This window comes from Octopus bimaculoides, chromosome 2 (genome assembly GCF_046866305.1).
Source record: "Octopus bimaculoides isolate indiv1 chromosome 2, ASM4686630v1, whole genome shotgun sequence".
Classification (NCBI taxonomy): domain Eukaryota; kingdom Metazoa; phylum Mollusca; class Cephalopoda; order Octopoda; family Octopodidae; genus Octopus; species Octopus bimaculoides.
In genome coordinates, this window is record NC_142929.1 from 56,015,294 (window position 1) to 56,040,750 (window position 25,457).

A 25,457-nucleotide genomic window follows, 5' to 3' on the forward strand; every position below is an offset into this window, starting at 1 on the left:
TACTTACCCATAATCCAACGAATAAAACAAATGCAAAATAAACTGCAACAATAACAATATCGGTAACACTCAGTGATGTGTTTGCGAACACTTCCGCCATGTCGCAGCATTGACCAAAGGTGGAAAAATGAGTGAAATTTCGCGCGGATCTGCTTAAATATTCACTTGCACAGAAAGAATTGCACTAGAATAAAGTGATTGAAAGCAAAGTATTCACTCACTCGTTTCGTACAAAATGTTAAAAAGTTATGACGAAGCAAATTAGAAATAAATTAACATGAGAAAATTCCCACTCACTCCACAGAAATGCACATGGTGCAGCTTTTATTTATTTTTTTAAATTTTATTTTTTGTGTTCGTTCGTTTTCAAAGGTTGAATATTAGTTTAGTCTTTCTGTTTCTTTCTCTTTCCCCCTTTCCGTCTTTTTCTGTTTCTTTCTCCTTACTCTAAATGATATGTCAACAACGAAGATGCAATCAATATTCGTTTTCTATATTAACTCTTTAAGTTGCATGAGTAATTTTCTGGAACAATCCTCCATGTGATTATTATTATCTCCCAGATCAATATATACCTCATAGAGTAGAAATATAGTTTAAAATATTTGCACATTCAAAATATACCGTCTTCTTAAGGGAAGCCTAGGACTACTTCTTGTAATGCGATTTTCTTTCGCTTTGTAATAATTATAAGAATGTGGCTGCTATTTCTAGCGGAGCAACCGACCACGTACAGACTCCTCGTGGGCGCATTCTCGAGGTAAATTTCCATATTAACCGTTTCATTGTGGAAGTGGACTCCTTCATGATCTATGTAATGCTTTCAATCGTCGTGGAATTTTCCACACAACATTTTAATATTAATTATACATTAGTATTTATTTTCTTAAACTTTATAACTGTATTTTCTTTGATAAGCTTTACTGATTTCCACAACAGCTTATTTTTTCTTCTTATGCCATTTCATATCAATATATATATATATATATATATATATATATATATATATATATATATAGAGAGAGAGAGAGAGAGAGAGAGAGAGAGAGAGAGAGAGATTATATTATATATGTTCACACGCACACACACATAAATTTCATTCATTATGAATATAGAAAAATGCACGTCTATTAAGCAAAAAAATACAGTAACACATGATATATAATATACAACATTATATATTATATAGTATAAAAGTGCTATTCACAGAATGTTTTGTATAAAACACGTGCATTTTTCTATCTTATATATTAAAAGGCAAGTTGTCTGTCTGTGTGTGTGTTTTGTGAACCACTTCTACAATTTTCAACCGAATTTCACCAAATTTGACATGTGTGCTCTCTTTGACTTAGGACGCTTTTTCTTATAATTTCTTCTTCGAAATTCCGCGCCCACAACATAAATAGCCTACTCTCAATTCGCCTAGGATTTGGCTTGAGCCAGCGAAAAAACGTGACACACACCCAGCTGGACAAAAATCAATACTTTACTTTGTTAGCTGTGGCGAGCTCTTATCGACTGCTTGCACAGTACTGCCAGCAGTATTCATTTGCGAGTTACGATTTGCCTCTGTTTTCACGTGAGCGCTCTTTTTCATATAATTTTTCCAACTTAAACTAGCCACTTCAAACTCTTACTCAAAATTAAAAATCCTTTAATTCGGTCTGTTTGATTAACATTTTTGCCAACTACATTTTACTGCTGTACAACGCGCAGTTCGACTTACAACCCAACGAAACAGCAAGTAAACATACTATTTCTCTTTATGTCATATCTTTAGGCTCAACCTTTCCATCTGCTAAACAGCACATGTCAGTAGCAATGTGGTAAGAAAAATAAACTCAATTACTGCCGGTTTTTTACAGATGGACCAACTGTCCCAATGGAAAACAATGATAATGGTGTGGGCGTATGACTCTGCATGTTCACTATTGCGCTAAATAATTCAAACAATGCAGAGAACATCTGCCATTATGATTTCTTTCATTCAGTTCAGAGGTGCATCCGTGAATGGTTTAATAACCAAACAGGCATACTTAACAAACAGCCCCGGACAAGAACGCAAAACATCCAGACAAAGGATACAAAAAAGGGACAGGAAAAAATAAGGACGGGTCATTCGGAGTTTTCTTTCGTCAGTCAAGTTCCAGATTGGATTTGAAGTTTCGGCTGGTTATACTGGAGACTACTCCAATCTGGCCAGCCCCAAGGAAAATCTAAGCTAAGAGCACTAGATTCCCTGGAAGAAAGCAGCGAATGTATACGAAAACAAGGACGGAAAAAAAACCCCGGAGAAATGGTACACAAATATAAATGCAAATACAAACAACAGGACATTAACAACAGGTGTCTTTCGACCACACACATACATACATACATACATACAATATACATACATACAATATACATACATACAATATACATACATACATAACGCTTAGTTTTAGAATGGTGGCAGCTGATGAAGGAAATGTTCTCTATGTGGCCTGTGTGTTTTCTGTGTTCTGTTTATGTTCTGTTTTACATTTTGTCCACGTTTTTTTTTTGTGACGTCCTGTACCCAGATATGCATCTATATATACATGTAGATGTAGGTATGTGCATACATGTACGTATATATGCATATACTCACATATTATTTGTATTATTACACACACACACACACACACACACACACACACACACACACACATATATATATATATATATATATATATATATATATATATATATATATATATATATATATATATGTATATATATATATATATATATGCGAAACCACGAGGATATCTTGGTCATTGACTGATGAGGAAAGAAATCTGCTGCGAATTTTCCGTGTATCGTGTTTTTGTTTAATTTTCCGTTTGTTATGTTTACGTCTAGTTTTCCTTTTGCTGTGTTTTCGTCTAATGTTTCTCTTTGTTATGTTCTTTCTGTTCAGTCCATCCATGGACCAAAACAGTTTGATTCAAATTCCGTGGTACTTAAAGTTCCCACTTGTTTTGCTTATCCTCAGTCATTGGAAATCTGAATTTCCAATGGCTGAGGAAAAGCGTCACGCTTTGCAACTTTAAGAACCACAGAATTTGAATCAAACAGTTTTAATCCATACATGTAACTCCCAATAAATGTGTTGAAGTGGCGCTGGTATGTTTTCTCCTCCCTCTTATCTTGATTTCGAATTGTCATTGATGCTTTTTTAGGTAAGGGTGTTACCAGTGTATACTTTCAATATGGTGCCAGTTTCTGAGATGTTTTACACAGCGATGACGTCATCCGTGTATGTAGACAAAGGGCTCTTATATCCTTATTGGAGCACAGTGTTCCTTAGTATATATATATATATATATATATATATATATATATATATATAGCACAGTAATGAGTCATGAACCAGAGCACACATAAGTAATGAGAGGAGACATTCTCGAACCCTTGACGGACCGAGCGTGTAATTTGGAACGGTTCCTATCGGTGGTCATGTAGTCTTACCCTCGAGCAGAAGCCATTGTACACAGAAAAGAAAACGGAACCGAAAAATAGCTACACTTAAGAAAGTAGCTTGATAACAATGGATAATCCTATCGGACGCTTTAAACTGGTCAAAATTTATTAAGGCACCACTGAAACTAGATCAAAGTCGTTTTCGCAGTGATCTTTAAGTCTTTTCGTATACCAGAAAGTAAATTATTCAATCTCCCTCATATTATACTCTACCAACCGGAATATTCTTTGATTACAGTCATGCAATATCAACATAAATCTGGAGCTAAACAATTACAACAATACTACTACCCACTTGTTGCAGTGTTACCCTCATCCAAAACTTCTTCACCTGCTGGGCCATATAAGCGGGGATTAGTGTGAAATATTCATTCTTGTCGTTTCATCTACCCTTCTAAGAGAATCACACCCCACTGTTTCGTTTTGTTTGGTACGAGTGACGAAACCGCTCGTTCCTGTGGACGGTCTTCAAGTACTCCCCTTTCTACGAGAGGGCGCTGAAAAGATCCTGGATTTAAGGGTGTCGCGAAAGGCCTGGCTGGAAGCCCAACCTTCCGAGTTCTTTTACAGGGCTTAGAAAAACTGAAGGAATCTGAGAGGGGAATATGTTGGAGAAAATCATAAATAACTGATCCTCCTGTATTTTCTTTTACCCAAAGCCAGTAACTTTTCAGCACACCCTCGTAATTGCTTATTCGTTGAATTGACGATTTCAGAAGTTGAGTCTATGACAACCCTTACGGTTGTTATGGTTTGAACATTCTAATCAAAAGAAAAATCAATGACAAGCTACCTTGATATTATTATTATTATTATTATTATTGTTGCTGTTAAGGCGGTGAACTGGCAGAATCGTTATCACGCCGGACTAAATGCTAAGCGGTGTTTTTTTCTGCCTTAACACTGAGTTCAAATTCCGATTTTGTTTTTCATCCTTTCCTGGTCGATAAAATAAGAACCAGCCGAGTACTGGCGTCAATGTAATCAGCGATAAATTTCGATACTTTCACCCGCACGATTTTCACTAAGAAAAAAAAAACCGGATTTTTTTTTTTTTTTTTTTTGCGGGTAATCAAGTAACCTGACCTTCTAATATGCCGCAAACCCTTATTTTTGTTCGGAAAAAAGGGGCGGGGGGGGGGGGGAGCCGGCAACCACACCCTTTTCTGGAATAATTGGAATTTGTTTTTTTTCGTTGAATGAATTAAGGTGACCTTCTAATATGCCTCAAAATCTATTTTTTGGTCCGGAAAACGGGCTGGGGGTGGGGACGGAACCCTCGGAAATTTCACCCATCCCTGCTACCCTTGGGAAGTACACCCGCACGATTTTCACTCAGAAAAAAAAAAAGAATCAACTCAGATTTTTTGAGCGGAATCAAGTACCTTGACTTCCTAATATGCCGCAAAACCCTCATTTTTGCTCGGAAAAAAAGGGGTGGGTGTGAAACCAGACTTCTCACCCCTATATCCTGGAATCATTGGAAATTTTTTTTTTTTTCGTTGAATGAATTACGGTGGTGCTCGAATGGTGCTTTTTACGTGCCGCCAGCACTGGCATCGGTCGCGTATTATATATGCCAGTGCCGGCGGCACGTAAAAAGCACCATTCGAGCATGGTCGCTGTCAGTGCTGTCTGACTACCCCCGTGCCGGTGGCACTTAAATAGCACCCACAACACTCTCGGAGTGGTTGACGTTAGGAAGGGCATCCAGCTATAGAAACATTGCCAGAACAGGTTGAAGCCTGGTGTAGCCTCCTGGCTTGCCAGAACTCAGTGAAACCTATGCCACCATGGAAAGCAGACGTTAACCGTTGATCATCTAAATATAATATAACATATTGCCATGCCATTGAAAGTTTAGGTAAACTTCGTCACTCACTCACTCACTCACTCACTTACTCATCTCTCTCTCTCTCTCTCTCTCTCTCTCTCTCTCTCTCTCTCTCTCTCTCTCTCTCTCTCTCTCTCTCCACATACATATACACAAAAATGAAACGCATTAGTTACCCGACTTCGGCGCCAAAAATTGTATAGGGAAAATGGATTTGTCATTTAAATCTATTTTGTAATCTGGGATTATATTATATTATATTATATTATATTATATTATATCGAGTGAGTTTTAAGAGGTATGAAAAAGATATTTTATTTTAATATTATACTTTAACTTGTTTCACACACATACACAACCTCTTGCGTGTTTTTTTAGATGAATTCTTTTAAATCCTTTATCTCTCCACAGACTTCGTTACCACTAACTTCTATAACCTCTGCATTTTCACTAATTCTTTTCAATATTCTTTTCAAACTTGTTTGAATTTTCCATCTAATGTGGATTACACACTCTCTCGAAAAGGTATTTCTGCAAATTGTTACCTAAAAATATGGGTAAAGAAAGAAACAGGAAAAAACTATTTGAAAATGTGTGGGGGTGGGGGTGGGGTGGAATTTCCGAGGGTTCCACCCAACTCCGTTTTCCGGGCCATAAAAAGGGGTTTGTGGCATATTAGGAGGTCACCGTAATTTATTCAACGAAAAAAAAAAAAATTCTAATGATTCCAGGATATGGGAGGTCGAGCCCCCCCCCCCCTCCCCACCTTTTTTCCAAACAAAAATAAGGGATTTGCAGTATGTTAGGAGGTCAGGATACTTGATTCCACGCAAAAAAATCCGAGTTCTTTTTTTGCGGGGTGGAGTTCTTAGTGAAAATCGTGCGGGTGAAAGTTACCTAATCAGGACATGTACACTATAATGGAAAGAATTCTTTATTTCTTTATTTCTTTATTGCCCACAGGGGGTGGGGGTAAACATAGAGGGGACAAACAAGGACAGACAAAGGGATTAAGTCGATTACATCGACCTCAGTGCGTAACTGGTACTTATTTAATCGACCCCGAAAGGATGAAAGGCAAAGTCGACCTCGGCGGAATTTGAATTCAGAACGTAACGGCAGACGAATTACCGTTAAGCATTTCGCCCGGCGTGCTAACGATTCTTCCAGCTCGCCGCCCGATTAGAAAGAATTATAGCTGTTGTTGCTACCGCTGCTGCTGCTTTTACTGATAATAGATGTTTATTATGTTGGTGTATCTCAGGCAACATAGTTGTGGTCTAGTACAGAGAGATAACAGGGTAACACCGTTAGTAGGAGAGGTTGGGAAGGTGAAAAGGGGAACTAAAGTGTAGTGCCGGAAAGAGATAGGGGACTCTAAGCTAAGAGAGGTTAAGGCACTTGTAAACGTGATAGGAGGAATGAACAGGTAGAACAAAGTGACAATTGAGAAATGGATCTAGTTAGTTTCAGATTTTCAGATTTTTTAACTTCCTTTTAAAAAATGCAGATTTGGTGAATCAGTTTAACTAGATCCTGAGAAATTAGCAATTAGTGATGGAGAAACGAAAAGCTAAAAATGATAAAAGATGACAAAATGCTGAGAAGCTGAGGCAATGTGAAAGGTTGAGGTTTTAATAGATTACATGAACTGTGGGGAGACCCTTGGAAATACTCATTTAAAATTCCAGAAAGGGTTTTTTTTTTTTTTTTACCAGTAATTATTTAAAAAGTTCTCGCGGCACTGATGTTGGTGACAGCTGCAACTATTATGATGGAAACAGTGGAGTATTAGCGTTGCTACTGGTATTCGCAGCAATAGCTACGCGCAACCAGTCACTCGTCTTTCAACGTTGACGATAGAGTTAGTATTATTCGTGGTAGCGTAATGCGGATGTTGCCTTCACTACTGTCAGCAGTCTTGCTGTTGTTGCTAGTGACACTAAGTGGTGAAAGTAGGCTGGCAGTAATCGTGCTGTTACTCAAGCTTCTCACCCCCATCTCTTTTTCACTTCTCCATTTTCAGTTGCTACCGCAATGAACGCCATTGTTTGTAAATTTTAAAAAGAAAAATTTTTCCTAGAGGTAATGAAAAAGTGAACTGACTCTCCCTCTCTCTCTCTCTCTCTCTCTCTCTCTCTCTCTCTCTCTCTCTCTCTCTCTCTCTCTCTCTCTCTCTCTCTCTCTCTCTTTCTTTTATAGCGCAGGAGTGACTGTGTGGTAAGTTGCTTGCTTATCAACCACATGGTTCCGGGTTCAGTCCCACTGCGTGGCACCTTGGGCAAGTGTCTTCTACTATAGCCACGAGCCGACCAAAGCCTTGTGAGTGGATTTGGTAGACGGAAACTGAAAGAAGCCCGTCGTATATATGTATATATATATGTATGTGTGTCTGTGTTTGTCTCCCTACCATCGCTTGACAACCGATGCTGGTGTGTTTACTTCCCCGTAACTTAGCGGCTCTGCAAAAGAGACCAATAGAATAAGTACTAGGCTTACAAAGAATAAGTCCTGGGGTCGATTTTCTCGACTAAAGGCGGTGATCCAGCATGGCCGCAGTCAAATGACTGAAACAAGTAAAAGAGTAAAAAGAGTATCAAATAACATATACTATTTGATACTTATACTATTTGATACTCTGTGTTATGATATCCTAGTTTTGGCTCATGGAATATTTTTATATAGTTATCTAGAGTGATAAAACAAAACAACGATTTTTGGTATGAATAGAGCCAAGTATGTGTTTATCTATCAAGCGTGTATTTTGGTATCAAGAAATATATGCATATTATTGAATGAGTTTCTTTCAATGCTATCATTCAAGCTATATTATTATTTTCCGAGAGACGTATTTTGCTTTTATGAGATATACGTGATACCACGAGCATAACTGCCAAAAGTATTACGATGCGGTTATGTAATACATGGTAGGCGGTTAAAAAATGAACATTTACTGTTGAGTGACTTGAAGCTGCTTGCAGAGTATATTATACTAACATACTTCGAATTTGGGATTAAAACGCATGAAATTTTAATAATGAATCAATGGAAAATTTCCACAAGAAAATATATTGGAAAGAAAATCTAAGAAATAAGATAGGTTATAAAACACTTAATCACATCTCTTTCTCCCTTATAATGGAAAAATCCTCATATGGAACTAGAGGGGTTAGAATAAGATAGTACGATATGAAAATGCAAAAATAATATCAATATGAAAATAGAGATGACCCTGTGCCTATACAAGAAATCAAATGAAAGGATTAATTAATTATTTTATTTTTTTGATAGTTATTGCTAATATATATTTAACTAGCAATGCATCCCGGCGTTGCCCGTGTGTTATGACCTACAGCCACATTGTCTTATTCGAGGAGTGTGAAGCGAACAACTCTTCTTTATAAACATGTTTTTCGGTAATTTTGTGATGAACAATGCTGAAATTGTTGACACCAAAGACATGTAGAATGGCAGCTTAGATTAGAATGAAATCCTAACATTGCTCCCCAAATGACCTAGAGTTACGGATTTTAAGAATTGGATGACGTATGAAGACGTAGAGGTATCCGTATTGCAGAAAATTAGGTACATGGAAAGAAAGCTGCTACACTGTGAAAAACACCATCTCTGTAATGTTTGGGCAGACTGCACACCTCAGCATATGTTAAGTGAAGCCGATGGTAAACGATGTTTTGCGTAAGTCGGTAGAATAAATATACAGGTCATCTGCACTGCTAAATCGAGAGCATGCGATATATAGTTGTCCATGAGAAAAACAGAGTCTTTGTAAATTGAGACCCACAATTTTTAAAGTTTGACCTTAGGTTTTGTTGATCGTCATAGCTAAGCACAATCGCACTGGGAACTAGAAGCGCTTGAATTGAAATGGCACGTTTAAAGGAGTAAAGGGCGTGCGTGGAATGTATGCGATCTCTCCTCGATGGCAGCCGGCAATAATTGTTGCTTCTAGGACATTACTTCTCATTGTAGTTATAGTCGTGATGGGTCTAAATTCCACAAGAGCATTATAGGTGCACCTTTCTTTAGGAACGACTTATGAGGTGGCAGTCCTGTGGGTTGTAGAGAGTTGAGAAATTCAACTGGAAAGTCAACAGTGGCATGTTCGTCGATGGTAGTATCAATGGAGATAAACGCTGAAACATCTCCAGGTAGAATGTGGAGGAGTTCAAGGTTTACTTTGTCAACGCTTTCATTCCGAAGTGCTAGAATATCTTTCTCTGCGAACCATGCTATGTTTTTGAAGTGGTCTTGCAATATAGGAAATAATTTTTCTTTAAGCTCAGTCAATGTAGACACCATGTGCCCACATTGCAGTACATGCTGTTGCAGGGTGCAATTCAACGTAAGGCGCCATTTCCAATTTGTAGAAGTTGATGAGAGAATTCCTCAGCTAAGGGGTCGTTGTAGAAATGAGCTCGTGTATTCTTGCATAATGAAAGCTGACGAACAAACCTCCACAGAGGTGAAGACTTCAGATACGCACAGATCTCGTCAGCTCGCTTACTCCGTGGTATGACTAGTAATATTTAACGGAAATCCCCTGCGAGGACAGCAGTTAAACCCATGATAATAGCAGTATTGTTTCTAATATCCTTTAGTGACTTATCTAGGGTTTCTAGTGCACAACGGTGTGCCATCGTGCATTCATCCCAGACAATAAGTGTAGTTTGGAGCAGAACTTCCACTGTCGGTGATCGTTTTGAAATATTGCACATTTGGGCATCGCTGAAGTGAGTTTTCTTGAGCACGAATAGAGGCAGTTTTCTTTGCGGCCCTTGTTTGTAGAGTTAAATTAGAATGTTTTCGTTTTGGTAGCATGGCTGAAAAGAGTGAACGATTAAGGAACATATAAGATGGAAGACATAAGCAATTTGAAGTTGGGCATTGTATAATTTCATTTTTTTGTAACGAATGAAGAGATATGGAAAAATTCATATTTCAATTTGTATACCGTTATTATGAGAAGTGGTAAACTGTGAATGATTTGGCTATGTTCTGTCTTGATAAGCGTAATACATTCTGTTAGCTGATATATAGTGGAGTGGATTACTGGTGTAATAGAAGTTATTCTTTGTCCAGAAAGTGATTTGTGTTCTTGCATGAAAGTGATTTGTGTTCTTAAGAAGGATCACAAACTATGTTCAGTTTCATCGAATATAAAAAGGGGTTAATATGATTTTACCCAGAAATCACGTTTGCAAAATTATAATTTCCCCCCACCCCACCGAAATTTCTTAATTTTCAACTGTTTCCCAAATTTTGTTTTTATTCACGTGGTAAAATACAGAAATTATGAATGTGGGAAATATAATTTCTTTTCGAAAGTTTAATTTTTCTGAAAGAAATACTGAATGCCCCTTCACCACCTCGGCCACCCATTAGCTACTCGCTTTCTGACGAAATGCATATCTCCTGTATTGAAAACATAGGAATGTGAGTAAATTGAGGAAAGAAATAGGGGGAGGGATACACAAATGTCATCTCGGATATGCTAGAAACAAGGTAAAGGACGGGATTTCTGAGATAACTTTTTTGTAAGTTTAAATGAAAGATCAGACTTTGAAATACGCTCATCACAAACAGGAATGATAGAATAAGAAAAGGTAATTTCCATAGGATTTGAGCCGTTATTTAGCACACAGCAAAAATAACATAATTCGTACAGAAGTTTAACTGTGTGTGTGTGTGTGCCAAAGGAAGTCATTTTTGCATATCTTTCTTAATTCCAAAAGAAGGAAATGTAGTGAAGTTATAACATGTTGACAACATAAGGTCTCCGTACATTATAATAAGGAATTGAAAGAGCGAGATAATGCTTAGTTCTACCCATGCATGAAACATGGGACGAAAGTGAAAATGACCTGAAAATTGTGCGACCCGATCTCGTTTCCGGGGTTCGCAGCGTCTTCTCTTCCGCTTTCCCCTTCTCTCTGTGCCGGCTTTCTTTTACCTTCACCTATAGAACATACATACAGTATCAACTTTCTGCCAGCTTTTTTTTTTCACCTTCAGCCCTAGAACATACATAGGGTATGAAACATCAGTATTTCTCTCTCACTCGCTATCCCTGTCTTTCAACTTCTATAGAAACTTGTTTTCTGTTTCTGTTTCTTTCTCTTGTCTTTCTGTCTTTTTCTCATTTTGCGCTTCTTTCGCTCATTCCGTTAAAATTTATTTGTTTATGCTTTGAAGAGAGCAGAAATTGAAAGAAAAGAGAAAGCGAAAAGGAGGAAGAGAGAGAGAGAGAGAGAGAGAGAGAGAGAGAGAGAGAGAGAGAGCAGAAAGTGAAGGAGATGAGAAAGTGAAAGATCTATGTACGTGTATATGAAATGGATGTGTGTGTGTGTGTGCGAGAGAGAGAGAGAGAGAGAGAGAAAGAAAGAAAGAAAGAAAGAAAGAAAGAAAGAAAGAAAGAAAGGGAGAGAGATAGAGTGAGTGAGTGAAGGTGTGTCGTGACGATGGATGTCTTTTAAGGTACACACTCACATAGAAAATGTGACGCCATCGTCGTCGTATAAAATGTTTACGATAGTTGACTTATGGAAAAGATTATAATGTTAAATTTTTTGTAATGCAAACATGTGAATGAAAATAAAGTTTAGTTGGTAGTGGAAATAGTACTGAATCTTTTTGATACCTCATACGTCAAAATCGGTAACTCGGTTTTGGAATGCATAAGAAAGATACGCACACAAACACACATAGAAATTCTTTTATAGATACAGACAAGCCTATCTCTGTCCTTGTGTCTGTCTGCCTCTGTCTTTAGATGTGTGTGTGTGTGTGTGTGTGTGTGTGTGTGTGTGTGTGTGTGTAGGTGTGTGCGTTAGTCGTCACAAATGTATGTATACTGACAGACACATACACCGTCACACACATATACTTGTCAGTCATCAACCTAACGTACGTGACGAACGCGCGAAATCTCTTATATTTACAAAATGTGACGTCATCATCGTTGTAGTGCTGGTATAAAATGTCGATTACGATAGGTGACTAAAAGAAAAATTACAATGTTAAATTTTTGTAATGCAAATATGTGAATGATAATATAGTTTAGTTAGTAGCCGAAAGTTTACTGAACCTTTTGATACACCATACGTCAAAATCGGCAACTCGGTTTTGGAATGCATAAGGAACATGCGCGCGCACGCACACACACACACACACACACACACACACACACACACACACACACACACACATTTTTATAGATATAGACTAGCTGAAGTACCCGGCGTTGCCCGTTTTAATGACTCAGAGAATTAACAGTAACATCGCAAAGCTCTTTATCTAACTTATAGTAAATATTTTTAAAGAAAACAAAAACACTCAATGAAATTTCGGACTAAGAACACTTTGTAGACCCTTGTTGCGACACTGTGCTTCCTTTTGAATGTCACCAATAAAATATATTTGTAAAAATTGTGAATCTTTATTTTGTAAAGGCATACGAGGGCCAATTCTGTGATAAATTTGTCCTTGCAATATAAAAGTCGGCATAAACCCATTTACTCTAATAATTCTTGCTCCAAATGATGTCATTTGAAAAGCACAATTGTATGCTCGAATATTTTTAAGAAAGTGTTTTGATTCTGAAGTGGTACCCAAAATAAGATATTTTATAAGTCCTGGAGGCTCAGGTATTTGTAAATGGACTTTACCTTTAGAACAACACATACCTAATGATACCTTGTCCCACTTCCTAGCACCACACCTTTCACATGTTTTGCACATAGAGCTCAGGGAGACAATTTTTCAGATGCATAATTACGATTAGGGTCATAATTAAATGCTACACCTTGCCATTGAAATCGTCTATACTTTTTCTGCTGGTTTTCTCTGGAAAGCTTTCTCCTTTTTAGTCGTATTTTTCGGTCGTTTTCACATTCTTGTTTTCTATTTATTCTACCTTTTTCTCTCCTTTTTTGCAATCGTATTTCTTTGTTTTTTTTTATTTTCTTGTATTTTTTTATTTCTACAATTTTCGTTCTTTCTCTGCAATCTTATTTCCCTATCTTTATCACCTTGTTCTCTTGTCCTCCTCTCATATTTCCTAATTTTTTGCAACCTAACTTTCCGATGGTTATTACTTTCTTCTACAATTTTCATATTGAGTGTTTGAATTCTCATTCTTTTATCTTTTTTATTGTCTTGTGATATTTCATTTCCCTCTACAGTTCTTTCATGCCCATGATTGTTTATGGGAAAGAGAGCATCGTATTGGCCGTTGTAAATTTCGCCACTATATAACACTGAAATCTTCCTTTCTGTAACTGTTCGACCGCAAATGGTGAAGAGTGGAAGAATAATTTCATCGTCATTTTTGTAATGAACTTGAATTACAATGGCAGCTAATTCAACATTACCGCTGTATTGTCCATCCCTAATCATGTATTCCTGCATTCTTAACACAGTGAACCTTTTCAAAATTGTCATGAGACCAATAAAATGAAGGAAAGCTGTTCAGCCCACAATATATACAACTTCCAATGGAATCGGACATCATAATTAACCTTAAACTTTTGACACTCAAACACTTTCACATTAGGATAAGCACAATGTACTCTTCCATAGTACATACCTCTTATTGACACCTATACGTCAGACTGAACGCTGTTTTATCTCCAAAGTGAATATTGCAAATGATATTTAAGTAATAAACTGTTCTTTGGCTTTTGCATTTGACGACTGTTTCTTTACGCATTTTATTTCGCTTTTCCCTGGCTTAGTGGTAAGAACTATGAGATAAGTAACATTGGTTTCAAATGAAAATATAAATGTAAGTTTTAATTACCCGATGGACAGGCAAACAGAAACTGCTACTTAATAAAGATGCAAAAATGCTTAGGGAAGTCTCTCTTCCCTCAAAAACTGACACAAAAAGAGTTGAAACTCGGTGGGGTGAAATAACACAAGGTACAATAAAATAATATAAGGTATGTTCTTTGCAAATCAATTTTATCTCAGAAATTGAACAATACCGCTTATTTTTTAAAGTTGGATGAGAAACGCTAGGCAAGGTTTTAGATATGACCCCTCAAATTTTTCACGTTTTATAAGCAATCAATTAGTCTTCTACTTTCAATTGAATTTTGTTGAGAATATCTTCAGAAAACTGAGTATATTACATGCGCTGAATTGTCTATGCACTGAATTGTCGGTACTCCATATATATATATATATATATATATATATATATATATATATATATATATATATATATATATATATATATATACGTTTATATTTATATAAGGGCATTGCTACAGAATAATGCCCTTATATAAATATAAACGAATAATTATATCCTTGGGAATAGAAATTTCCCTTATGAATTTTTTTACACACTAACTTCCTGATAAAATTCTTGTAAAAGATTTTTATCCTTTTTTGACTTTATTAATCAAACATATATATATATATATATATATATATATATATATATATATATCATACAGGCAAGAAAGTAATATTTTGAATGTAGTATCACCGTGAAAACATTAAAAAAATTGGGTATTTTACTCTTATATGACGGAAAAAGTTGTCAGCAATCTTTCAGCTGTTTTCACGGTTATACTGCATTCGAAATACTACTTTCTTGTATGTATGATACGATACACATTCGACACTTCCAAAAACAACTCGTTTCAGCTATACGGCTGCTGTCATGCTGGAGCACTACCGTGGTTTTTCTGATTTCCTCAGTCTGGAGTGTTTCACATCACCACTCCCATATGTGTCTGTGTCTCAGCTGTTGGTCCATTTGGTGTATAAGGGAGTTTGATTCCGCTACCCTCGTCTGTATCTTATGACGGGTTGTTGGTTCATCCGCTATTGTAAACAGGAGGATATCTAGCTCCTTTTAGAAGACATCTACTTCACCTTATGCAGATTTCTTAATTCTCGTGGCAGGGCATTGAAGAGCTGTGGGCCTTTGAACCCTATATACTAAGAAGAGGGATATAATATCCAGGTTGATACAGACCACATACAAATTCGTTCTTCACAACTCCTGAAGCTGCTTCAGATATGATCCATCCCATTCTTATAAAACTGATAATTTTGTCCAAATTGGTGTGCTAAACTCAAATTGTCGTTTCTGCAAAGCTTTAAAATTTCCAAATGAAACTAATGGCATGTGCTGCTCGGGCGGTAAGGTAAGATTGCCAGCACTACCAGCTCTTCCTCAACCTCTTATGAATCTTCTGGATGGCACTTCCATCCAATCAAAGGATTTTCTGAACAATATCAGTCAACTCTGCATTTCAAATGACATCGTTTGGTGCATCTAAGGAGATAATTGAACATGGATTTACGCCGACGTTCAAAGTTCAAGGGCAAGTCTCTCACCTCATTGGTTCCCTGATACCCACAAATGAAAACCACAGTTCCTCCAAATTTACTTTATGAGTGGTGTAGGACATTATTGTCCTACATCGAAGGAGTTGTCATAAATTCGAAGGAGATATAAACTACAGACGATGGGTCATGTCAGACGCAGCACCGACTGCCACAAAGGAGAGTATATCCAGTGACAACTTTTCAGTGCGTTCAAAAATCACATGCCCCCTCTCAATTTTCCATGACAGGTTACGGTTTGGAATACTCCAAACGGACGCATGGCACGTCGCTTAGTCGAATTAGCCCATAATTTATTCCACAAATGTTTTGTCGTCAATGCTGCGCTTTCCCGTATCACTTTTTCAACATAACTGTAATATATATAAACAATGCCATTTTAATCCCGAGCAACGCCGGGTATCTCTGCTAGTTTTTAATAAAGGCAACGGATATTTTTACATATGCGCCTAAAGGAAAACGGAAAATAGGCGTTTATACTCATAGAACAAACTTCTCTTTATGTCCCTGTATCAGTGACAAGGAAAATACAGTAATACCTCACTTTACGAGGACCCGTCTTACAAGACTCCAGGTTTACGAGTTTTATTTTTTTAGCACAAAATCCAAATTTTGAACGAAGTGCAAAAGTTTCTACTACCATAACCATTGCTTCTGCGTGTTACCGAGAGAGCGAAAGACAGTTTCTTCTAAGCAAACAACTGTAGACTTGTTTTTTAAAAAGAAATCTACAAGTCTGTCTACGAGTGCTTGTGAATTGGGGATTGCTTCTACAAGTAATAGTGTTCGCGATCCTATTGCGAGTGAAAGTGATTCAGAAAACGATTATAATAATTATATTTTTATTATAAATGATCTTGACATTCCTTTTACTCTACATAAAATATTCTTTACATACTACTGTTTTATTGCCATTTATTTACGAGTATTATAAATTTTATTGGTAAAATATTTTTCTGGGAACAAATTATGATTTATAACATAGCTATTATGGTAAATTATTACTCTGCTTTACGAATTTTCGGTTTACGAGCGGTCTCCGAGAACAGATTAATTCGTATATCGAGGCATTACTGTATATCAGTTTCAGAAGGCAGGACTTTTTGCTTTTTTCAAAGAAGGCGGAGAAAAATAATGGTTGCAAGGACACAACTACAAAATTAGATTCTGCCAATTTTTCTCAAACAACAGCTTGAGGTTGTTTTGAAATTGTGGAAAATGCGATGTAGATATATATATGTATGTATATATATATATATATGTATGTATATATATATATATATATATATATATATATATATATATATATATATATATATATATATATATATATATATATATATATATATATATATATATATATTCTACGTACCGCTAGAAAAGCATGTCGTTCGCTGGATCTATTCCAAGGTAAACGAAAACATTTGTGAATAACGTAAATATGTTATGTTGGTTAAATGGTACAATGTCCGGAAATGACTCCTAGAAGACGATCAGGTGAAATCGGTGTTTCTCTACTGTTAGTGCTCTAAGGCGACGGTTCCCAATGTTATTTTGCAGCAAAACAATAAAATGCATTATATGGGATATTCGGCTCACGATCGTAAGGTTGTGAGTTCATTTCCCGGCGATGCATTGTGTCTTTGAGCAAGACACTTTATTTCACGTTACACCAGTCAATTGCTGGCCAAAAATGAGTAGTACCTGTATTTCAAAGGCCCAGCCTTGACACACTCTGTGTCACGCTTAATCTCTCGAGAACTGCGTTAAAGGTACACATGTCCGTGGAGTGCTCAGCCACTTGTACGTTAATGTCATGAGCAGGCTGTTCCGTTGATCGAATCAGCTGGGACTCTGGTCGTCGTAACCGACGGAGTGTTCCCTTATATATATATATATATATATATATATATATATATATATATATATATATATATATATATATATACGAGAAATTATACGCACTCTTGTTTTTTCAATGTATTTACACAAAAGCAGGAGATAAACAAGTACGTCATTTTTCTATATAGTCTCCTTCTTTTCGATGCACTTGGTCCAGCAGTCCACAAGCTTGCGTTGACCCTCCAAGAAGGTCTTTGGTTGGTCGTGCAACCATTTATGGACCGCCTCCTTCACATCTTCATCCGCAGGAAATCGACGACCTCGTAAACCGTCTTTGAGCGGTCCAAAGACATGATAGTCGGAAGGGGCGAGATCTGGGCTGTAGACAGGGTGTTCCAGTACTTCAAAACCCAATTGGATAATGGTTTCAACGGTCTGAGTGGGCGTGCATTGTCATGCAACAACAAAACTTTCTTCGACAATAAGCTTCGGCATTTGGTACGAATTGCTGGCTTCAGTTTGTTGGCCAGCAAAGCACTGTATCTTGCATTGTTGATCGTACACCCCTTTTCCATGTAGTCTTTCAATATAGACCCTTTTGAGTCCCAAAGAAAGGTTAGCATAACCTTTCCCGCAGAAGACTGAGTCTTGAATTTCTTCGTCGCTGGTGAGCCAGGATGTTTCCACTCCATACTCTGTATTTTGGATTCTGCTTCATAATAATAGACCCACGTTTCATCGGTGACTGCCCTCATTGTTGTAGCGATCAAGTAAACGCAGACAGACCTCAAGATGTTGGCGTTTGTATTCTGCAGTAAGCTCTCTTGGCATCCATCTTGCACAGACTTTATGGAAGCCGAGCTCATCGTGGTTGATTTGATAGGCAGAACCATGATATGTAGGGAATGGCATTGGACATTTTGGGGATCTTTGGTTTGTGCTAGAGATCATGGGGCTCCCACATCCCTGAGCCTGCGACTCATATTGGCACGAGACATCTTGCTCCGGTTTGTCTCTGGATAATGTCAATAAAGTGGAGAGGGTCTATGAGGTGTTGTGCAAGCCTTATTGGACCTAAAACTCTGCACAGGCATTGCCGACTGCTGTTCGATATGTGAATTTTTTTTTTTCTCTATATATGTTTATCTTATTTTTAGTATATATTTAACTTATCTTTAGTATATATATATTTTTTTTTCATTCGGAAGTCCTGCGGCGATGGGAAGGTGGTGAAGCATGCAGACCTGACGGGTTGGAAGCATGTAGTCAGTGACCTGCACATAGGCGGTCCATGCTAGATATAAAGTCGTCTCCTTGTTGCCCAAGACAGCAGTAGGATTTGGTTGCTGCATGGGTGTCTGAGCAGATCCATTTGGAGAGGGCACTGCTCACCCGGAGAACGGGGAGGTTCTAGAAAAGGTGAACCAAAAATTGCCTGTCTTTCCATATCTGGTCAGTTTAGCACGACTGACGGAATCCACCCTGTGCTCGAAAAACAAAGAGTCTTTTATTTATAAAATCTGGACGGAACTTAAACATTTCATGTTGGAATGTGCACACTCAGTTGGACAACAAGAGTGATTGTAGGCCTGAAAGAGGCACGACACTTGTTGCTTGTGAGCTGAACTGTTATAAAATTGATATAGCTGCACTCTTAGAGACTTGTATAGGTGATGGTCAGCTTGAGGAAGTAGGAGGTAGATACACCTTTTTTGGGAAAGGAAGGCAGAAGGAGGAGCGCAGAGAGGCTGGTGTTGGTTTTGAAGTCCGATCTGATATCCTTAAGAAGTTGGAAGAGCTCTTTGTTCCTATAAATGAACGTATAATGACACTATGGTTGCACTTGAAAGGTAAGTGGTTTGCTACTCTAATAAGTGCCTATGCACCTACTTTGACTAGCTGTTATGAAGATAAAACAATCTTTTATACCCAGCTGAGAGCCATACTTTAAAAAATCCACAATTCTGATAAAGTCATTCTACTGGGGGATTTTAATGCCAGGGTTGGAACAGACTGGCAAACATGGAACTCTCTAGGACGTTTTGGAGTAGGGAAAATGAATAGCAATGGTCTCATGCTATTGGAGCTTTGCGAAGATCATGGACTTTACATCGCAAGCACTCATTTTATGCACAAAGGTGATCACACAACATAGATGCATCCAAGGTCCAAAGTTTGGCACTTGCTGGATTATGTCATCATCCGCAAGCATGACATTTATGACATTTGTAATGTCAAGTCCTTTCATGGATCGGAATGCTGGACAGACCACAGTCTGGTGCGAGCAAAGTTCCGAATGGTGATTAGAGTGAAAGAGAGAAAAGGATCAGTCAGCATTCCTCGCCGTCTAAATGTCCACAAGGTATATGATGTGGTTAGGAAAGAGCTTCAGACATGCTTGTCCAGCATTGAAACTGCTGCAGCATGGGAGGTTTTTCAAGACCAGGTTCTTCAATGTGCAGCCGAAACACTGGGATATGTTACTGCCAGACACAGAGACTGGTTTGATGAGAAAGATGCTGAAGTTCAGCGACTATTGGTGGTAAAGTGTCAAGCCCACAGTGTATTGCTACACAGAAAACTGTCTACTGCGCAGCGAAGTCTAGCACTTGCCCACTATAACAGTGTAAAAACATTACTGCAGCGATCTCTCAGGAAGATGCAAAACATTTGGTGGGAGGATCTTGCTCGTGATGTTCAGGTTGCTGCTGGTGCAAATGACAGCAAGAAGCTTTACCATCTTATGAAGCGAGCTTATGGACCTAAGAGCTCCACATCAGCTCCTTTGTTTTCCAAGGAGTCTTCCACTCTGTTTACTAAATCAACAGAAATCACAGGTCGCTGGATCGAACACTTCTCTGAACTCCTAAACCATGAGTCAGTTGTGGATGAAACAGTGATTGATACTATGCAACAAAGACCTATCATTGGCTCCTTAGACTCCTCGCCCTCAATAAATGAAGTAATGACAACAATAAGTAAATTGAATCTTGGTAGGGCACCCGGAAAGGATGGAATTTGTGCTGAGGTCTTGCGATTTGGTGGTAATTATATCACACGGTCCCTTCATGAACTTATTAGTGCAGTCTGGAGGGATGGTGCAATCCATAAGGACTGGAAGGATGCAATTATTCTTCCTCTATATAAAGGAAAAGGAGCCAGAACAATGTGTGGTAACTACAGAGGTATTGCTCTACTATCAGCTGCTGGCAAGGTTCTGGCAAATATTCTTCTTACCCGTCTGAATGGGTGTCTCGTAAATGATGTCCTATCTGAATCTTAATGTGGCTTCCGATCTGGTAGAGGGACAATGGATATGATTTTCACAGCAAGACAGATGAAGGAGAAGTGCTATGAGCAGAATATGGATCTTGTCCAGGTATTCATTGATTTAACAAAGGCCTTTGATATTGTCTGCTCTTTCTTTTTCATGAGAGAGTTGCAGATTTTTTTCAATCTCCAGCAGTTGTATTTTCAGGTGGGACTTTTCATTGCTTTCAATTTGTTTGTTTAGGCGATGTGAAACTTTCATATGGGCGTGTGTATGTGAGTGTGTGTATGTGAGTGTGTGTGTGTGTGCGCGCGTGGAGGTGCAATGGCCCAGTGGTTAGGGCAGCGGACGCGTGGTTGGAGGATCATGGTTTCAATTCTCAGACCGGGCGTTGTGGGTGTTTATTGAGTGAAAACACCTAAAGCTCCATGAGGCTCCGGCAGGGGATGGTGGCGACCCCTGTTGTACTCTTTTGCCCCAACTTTCACTCACTCTTTCTTCCTGTTTCTTGAGTAATGCTGCGATGGACTGGCGTCCCATACAGCTGGGGGGAACACATACGCCATGGAAATTGGGCCCATGAGCCTGGCTAGGCTTTAAAAGGGCGCATAAATAAATGATAAAATATATATATACAGAAATCCACCTTTTCCAGTACGGAGATTCCGAATCTGCAAAAAAAAAAAAGTCGGCACACACACACACACAACAAAATGACATTCTTTAAATTTTTTTCTTTTTTGGTAATTCGTATTTAGAAAGTGGATCTTCGGTTTGGCTTTTGTTTTTAACTTGTCGGACTTTTCGTTTGGAGCGTACTTATAAATTGAACACCCCCAAAACACGTTTTCAAAAGTTTAATTTTACCCCTCGCCACTCCTCTGGCCCAAAGAAAAATATTGGATGAGGAAAGAAAAATTTTGAAAACGTGATTCGTCGTTTAGATACTTTTTACGTCTGCTATTTTAGTAGTAGGGGAATGGATGTTTATTTTTTGTTTCTGAAATTATAATCTCCGTATTTTCCTACGTATTTCGCCAAAAATATATTTCTAAAAAAAGTGAAAAACTGAGATGAGGGGAGTTGGTAGAGGGGGAATTAAAATTTTGAAATGTCGATTTATTTTTTCGCAGATTTGGAATCTCCGCAGTCGAAAAGGTGGGTTTCTGTAGAAAAAAAAATAATGAATAACCGAAAGGGGGTGCGGTCTACACATACACACACACATATATATGCGTGTATATATATATATATATATATATATATATATATATATATATATATATATATATATATATATCGTAACGTATGATTGCCAATATATAAATATAAACGACCGGCATGGAGTAGTAAAATAAAATACAAGTCCAACGTAACAGGTTTGGTATTATTGTAAGAACGGCTGGCGAGATGCGTTGCATTATTTTTATCCAATTCTTCGCATTAATCGCAGACCAGGCCCAAATGTGTTAAGGCGTCCTAGCATCCAAAATGCAGCGGTGTTTTGCAATAAGCTGTCCCTCATAAATGGTTATGGGATTGGGTGAGAATTCCATAACATAAAATGAACAATTATTGAAAAAGAGTTTTAAAGAATTGAAATATTTGAAAAAAAAATCGTAATTTCCTTCCACAAACTCCACCAAAAGTGCTTTAGAAGGCACCTGGGGTAGATCTACTATATATAAGGATGTCATCCTTGCGCTATTCGATTACACCTGTCTCACTTCGAGGGGTTGATTCACCTAAAGAACGACGTTTTTTTTTTGGGGGGGGGGGGGTCCGACAGCCAAAACACATAAAAAATCATTGGGAAAACATGAAATTCACCTTAAAAATGAGCTTGGTGTCATTGTTACATAATAGTAAAACTTTGTAAAAAATAAAATAAAGTGGATTTCGACTTTTCCTTCCATATATATATATATATATACATAAATGGCCGGCATGTAATCACAGAATAGACTTTGCGCTCTTGTTGATTCGGTAGCCAAAATATATACACACAAACAAACATAATGCGCGTGTGCATGCGTGCGTGCGTGTATAAACACAGGTAGACGGAGAAAGTTCCAGATGCTAGCGAGAAGAAAACGATGTAAACAAGAAACTGTTTAAGATATAATTAAAAAGTAACAGAGAAATAAAATATTATTATTTGTTTGTTTTACTTACCCATAATCCAACGAATAAAACAAATGCAAAATAAACTGCAACAATAACAATATCGGTAACACTCAGTGATGTGTTTGCGAACACTTCCGCCATGTCGCAGCATTGACCAAAGGTGGAAAAATGAGTGAAATTTCGCGCGGATCTGCTTAAATATTCACTTGCACAGAAAGAATTGCACTAGAATAAAGTGATTGAAAGCAAAGTATTCACTCACTCGTTTCGTACAAAATGTTAAAAAGTTATGACGAAGCAAATTAGAAATAAATTAACATGAGAAAATTCCCACTCACTCCACAGAAATGCACATGGTGCAGCTTTTATTTATTTTTTTAAATTTTATTTTTTGTGTTCGTTCGTTTTCAAAGGTTGAATATTAGTTTAGTCTTTCTGTTTCTTTCTCTTTCCCCCTTTCCGTCTTTTTCTGTTTCTTTCTCCTTACTCTAAATGATATGTCAACAACGAAGATGCAATCAATATTCGTTTTCTATATTAACTCTTTAAGTTGCATGAGTAATTTTCTGGAACAATCCTCCATGTGATTATTATTATCTCCCAGATCAATATATACCTCATAGAGTAGAAATATAGTTTAAAATATTTGCACATTCAAAATATACCGTCTTCTTAAGGGAAGCCTAGGACTACTTCTTGTAATGCGATTTTCTTTCGCTTTGTAATAATTATAAGAATGTGGCTGCTATTTCTAGCGGAGCAACCGACCACGTACAGACTCCTCGTGGGCGCATTCTCGAGGTAAATTTCCATATTAACCGTTTCATTGTGGAAGTGGACTCCTTCATGATCTATGTAATGCTTTCAATCGTCGTGGAATTTTCCACACAACATTTTAATATTAATTATACATTAGTATTTATTTTCTTAAACTTTATAACTGTATTTTCTTTGATAAGCTTTACTGATTTCCACAACAGCTTATTTTTTCTTCTTATGCCATTTCATATCAATATATATATATATATATATATATATATATATATATATATATATATAGAGAGAGAGAGAGAGAGAGAGAGAGAGAGAGAGAGAGAGATTATATTATATATGTTCACACGCACACACACATAAATTTCATTCATTATGAATATAGAAAAATGCACGTCTATTAAGCAAAAAAATACAGTAACACATGATATATAATATACAACATTATATATTATATAGTATAAAAGTGCTATTCACAGAATGTTTTGTATAAAACACGTGCATTTTTCTATCTTATATATTAAAAGGCAAGTTGTCTGTCTGTGTGTGTGTTTTGTGAACCACTTCTACAATTTTCAACCGAATTTCACCAAATTTGACATGTGTGCTCTCTTTGACTTAGGACGCTTTTTCTTATAATTTCTTCTTCGAAATTCCGCGCCCACAACATAAATAGCCTACTCTCAATTCGCCTAGGATTTGGCTTGAGCCAGCGAAAAAACGTGACACACACCCAGCTGGACAAAAATCAATACTTTACTTTGTTAGCTGTGGCGAGCTCTTATCGACTGCTTGCACAGTACTGCCAGCAGTATTCATTTGCGAGTTACGATTTGCCTCTGTTTTCACGTGAGCGCTCTTTTTCATATAATTTTTCCAACTTAAACTAGCCACTTCAAACTCTTACTCAAAATTAAAAATCCTTTAATTCGGTCTGTTTGATTAACATTTTTGCCAACTACATTTTACTGCTGTACAACGCGCAGTTCGACTTACAACCCAACGAAACAGCAAGTAAACATACTATTTCTCTTTATGTCATATCTTTAGGCTCAACCTTTCCATCTGCTAAACAGCACATGTCAGTAGCAATGTGGTAAGAAAAATAAACTCAATTACTGCCGGTTTTTTACAGATGGACCAACTGTCCCAATGGAAAACAATGATAATGGTGTGGGCGTATGACTCTGCATGTTCACTATTGCGCTAAATAATTCAAACAATGCAGAGAACATCTGCCATTATGATTTCTTTCATTCAGTTCAGAGGTGCATCCGTGAATGGTTTAATAACCAAACAGGCATACTTAACAAACAGCCCCGGACAAGAACGCAAAACATCCAGACAAAGGATACAAAAAAGGGACAGGAAAAAATAAGGACGGGTCATTCGGAGTTTTCTTTCGTCAGTCAAGTTCCAGATTGGATTTGAAGTTTCGGCTGGTTATACTGGAGACTACTCCAATCTGGCCAGCCCCAAGGAAAATCTAAGCTAAGAGCACTAGATTCCCTGGAAGAAAGCAGCGAATGTATACGAAAACAAGGACGGAAAAAAAACCCCGGAGAAATGGTACACAAATATAAATGCAAATACAAACAACAGGACATTAACAACAGGTGTCTTTCGACCACACACATACATACATACATACATACAATATACATACATACAATATACATACATACAATATACATACATACATAACGCTTAGTTTTAGAATGG

The 25,457-nt window shown here is 37.4% G+C and overlaps 1 protein-coding gene across 1 annotated transcript in view; it reads right to left on the minus strand.

The window, feature by feature from the left end:
* The window catches only part of LOC106876318 (sodium/glucose cotransporter 4), a 151,037-nt gene extending 127,079 nt beyond the window's left edge, over positions 1-23,958 (minus strand). Inside the window, exons 1-2 of the mRNA XM_089345776.1 lie at positions 23,013-23,958; positions 8-184 (exon numbers count right to left, since the gene is read on the minus strand). Coding sequence (XP_089201902.1) covers positions 8-184; positions 23,013-23,105 — 270 coding nt within the window. The 5' untranslated portion in view covers positions 23,106-23,958. The remainder of the gene's footprint in view (positions 1-7; positions 185-23,012) is intronic.
* Between the last annotated feature and the right edge of the window lie 1,499 nt (positions 23,959-25,457).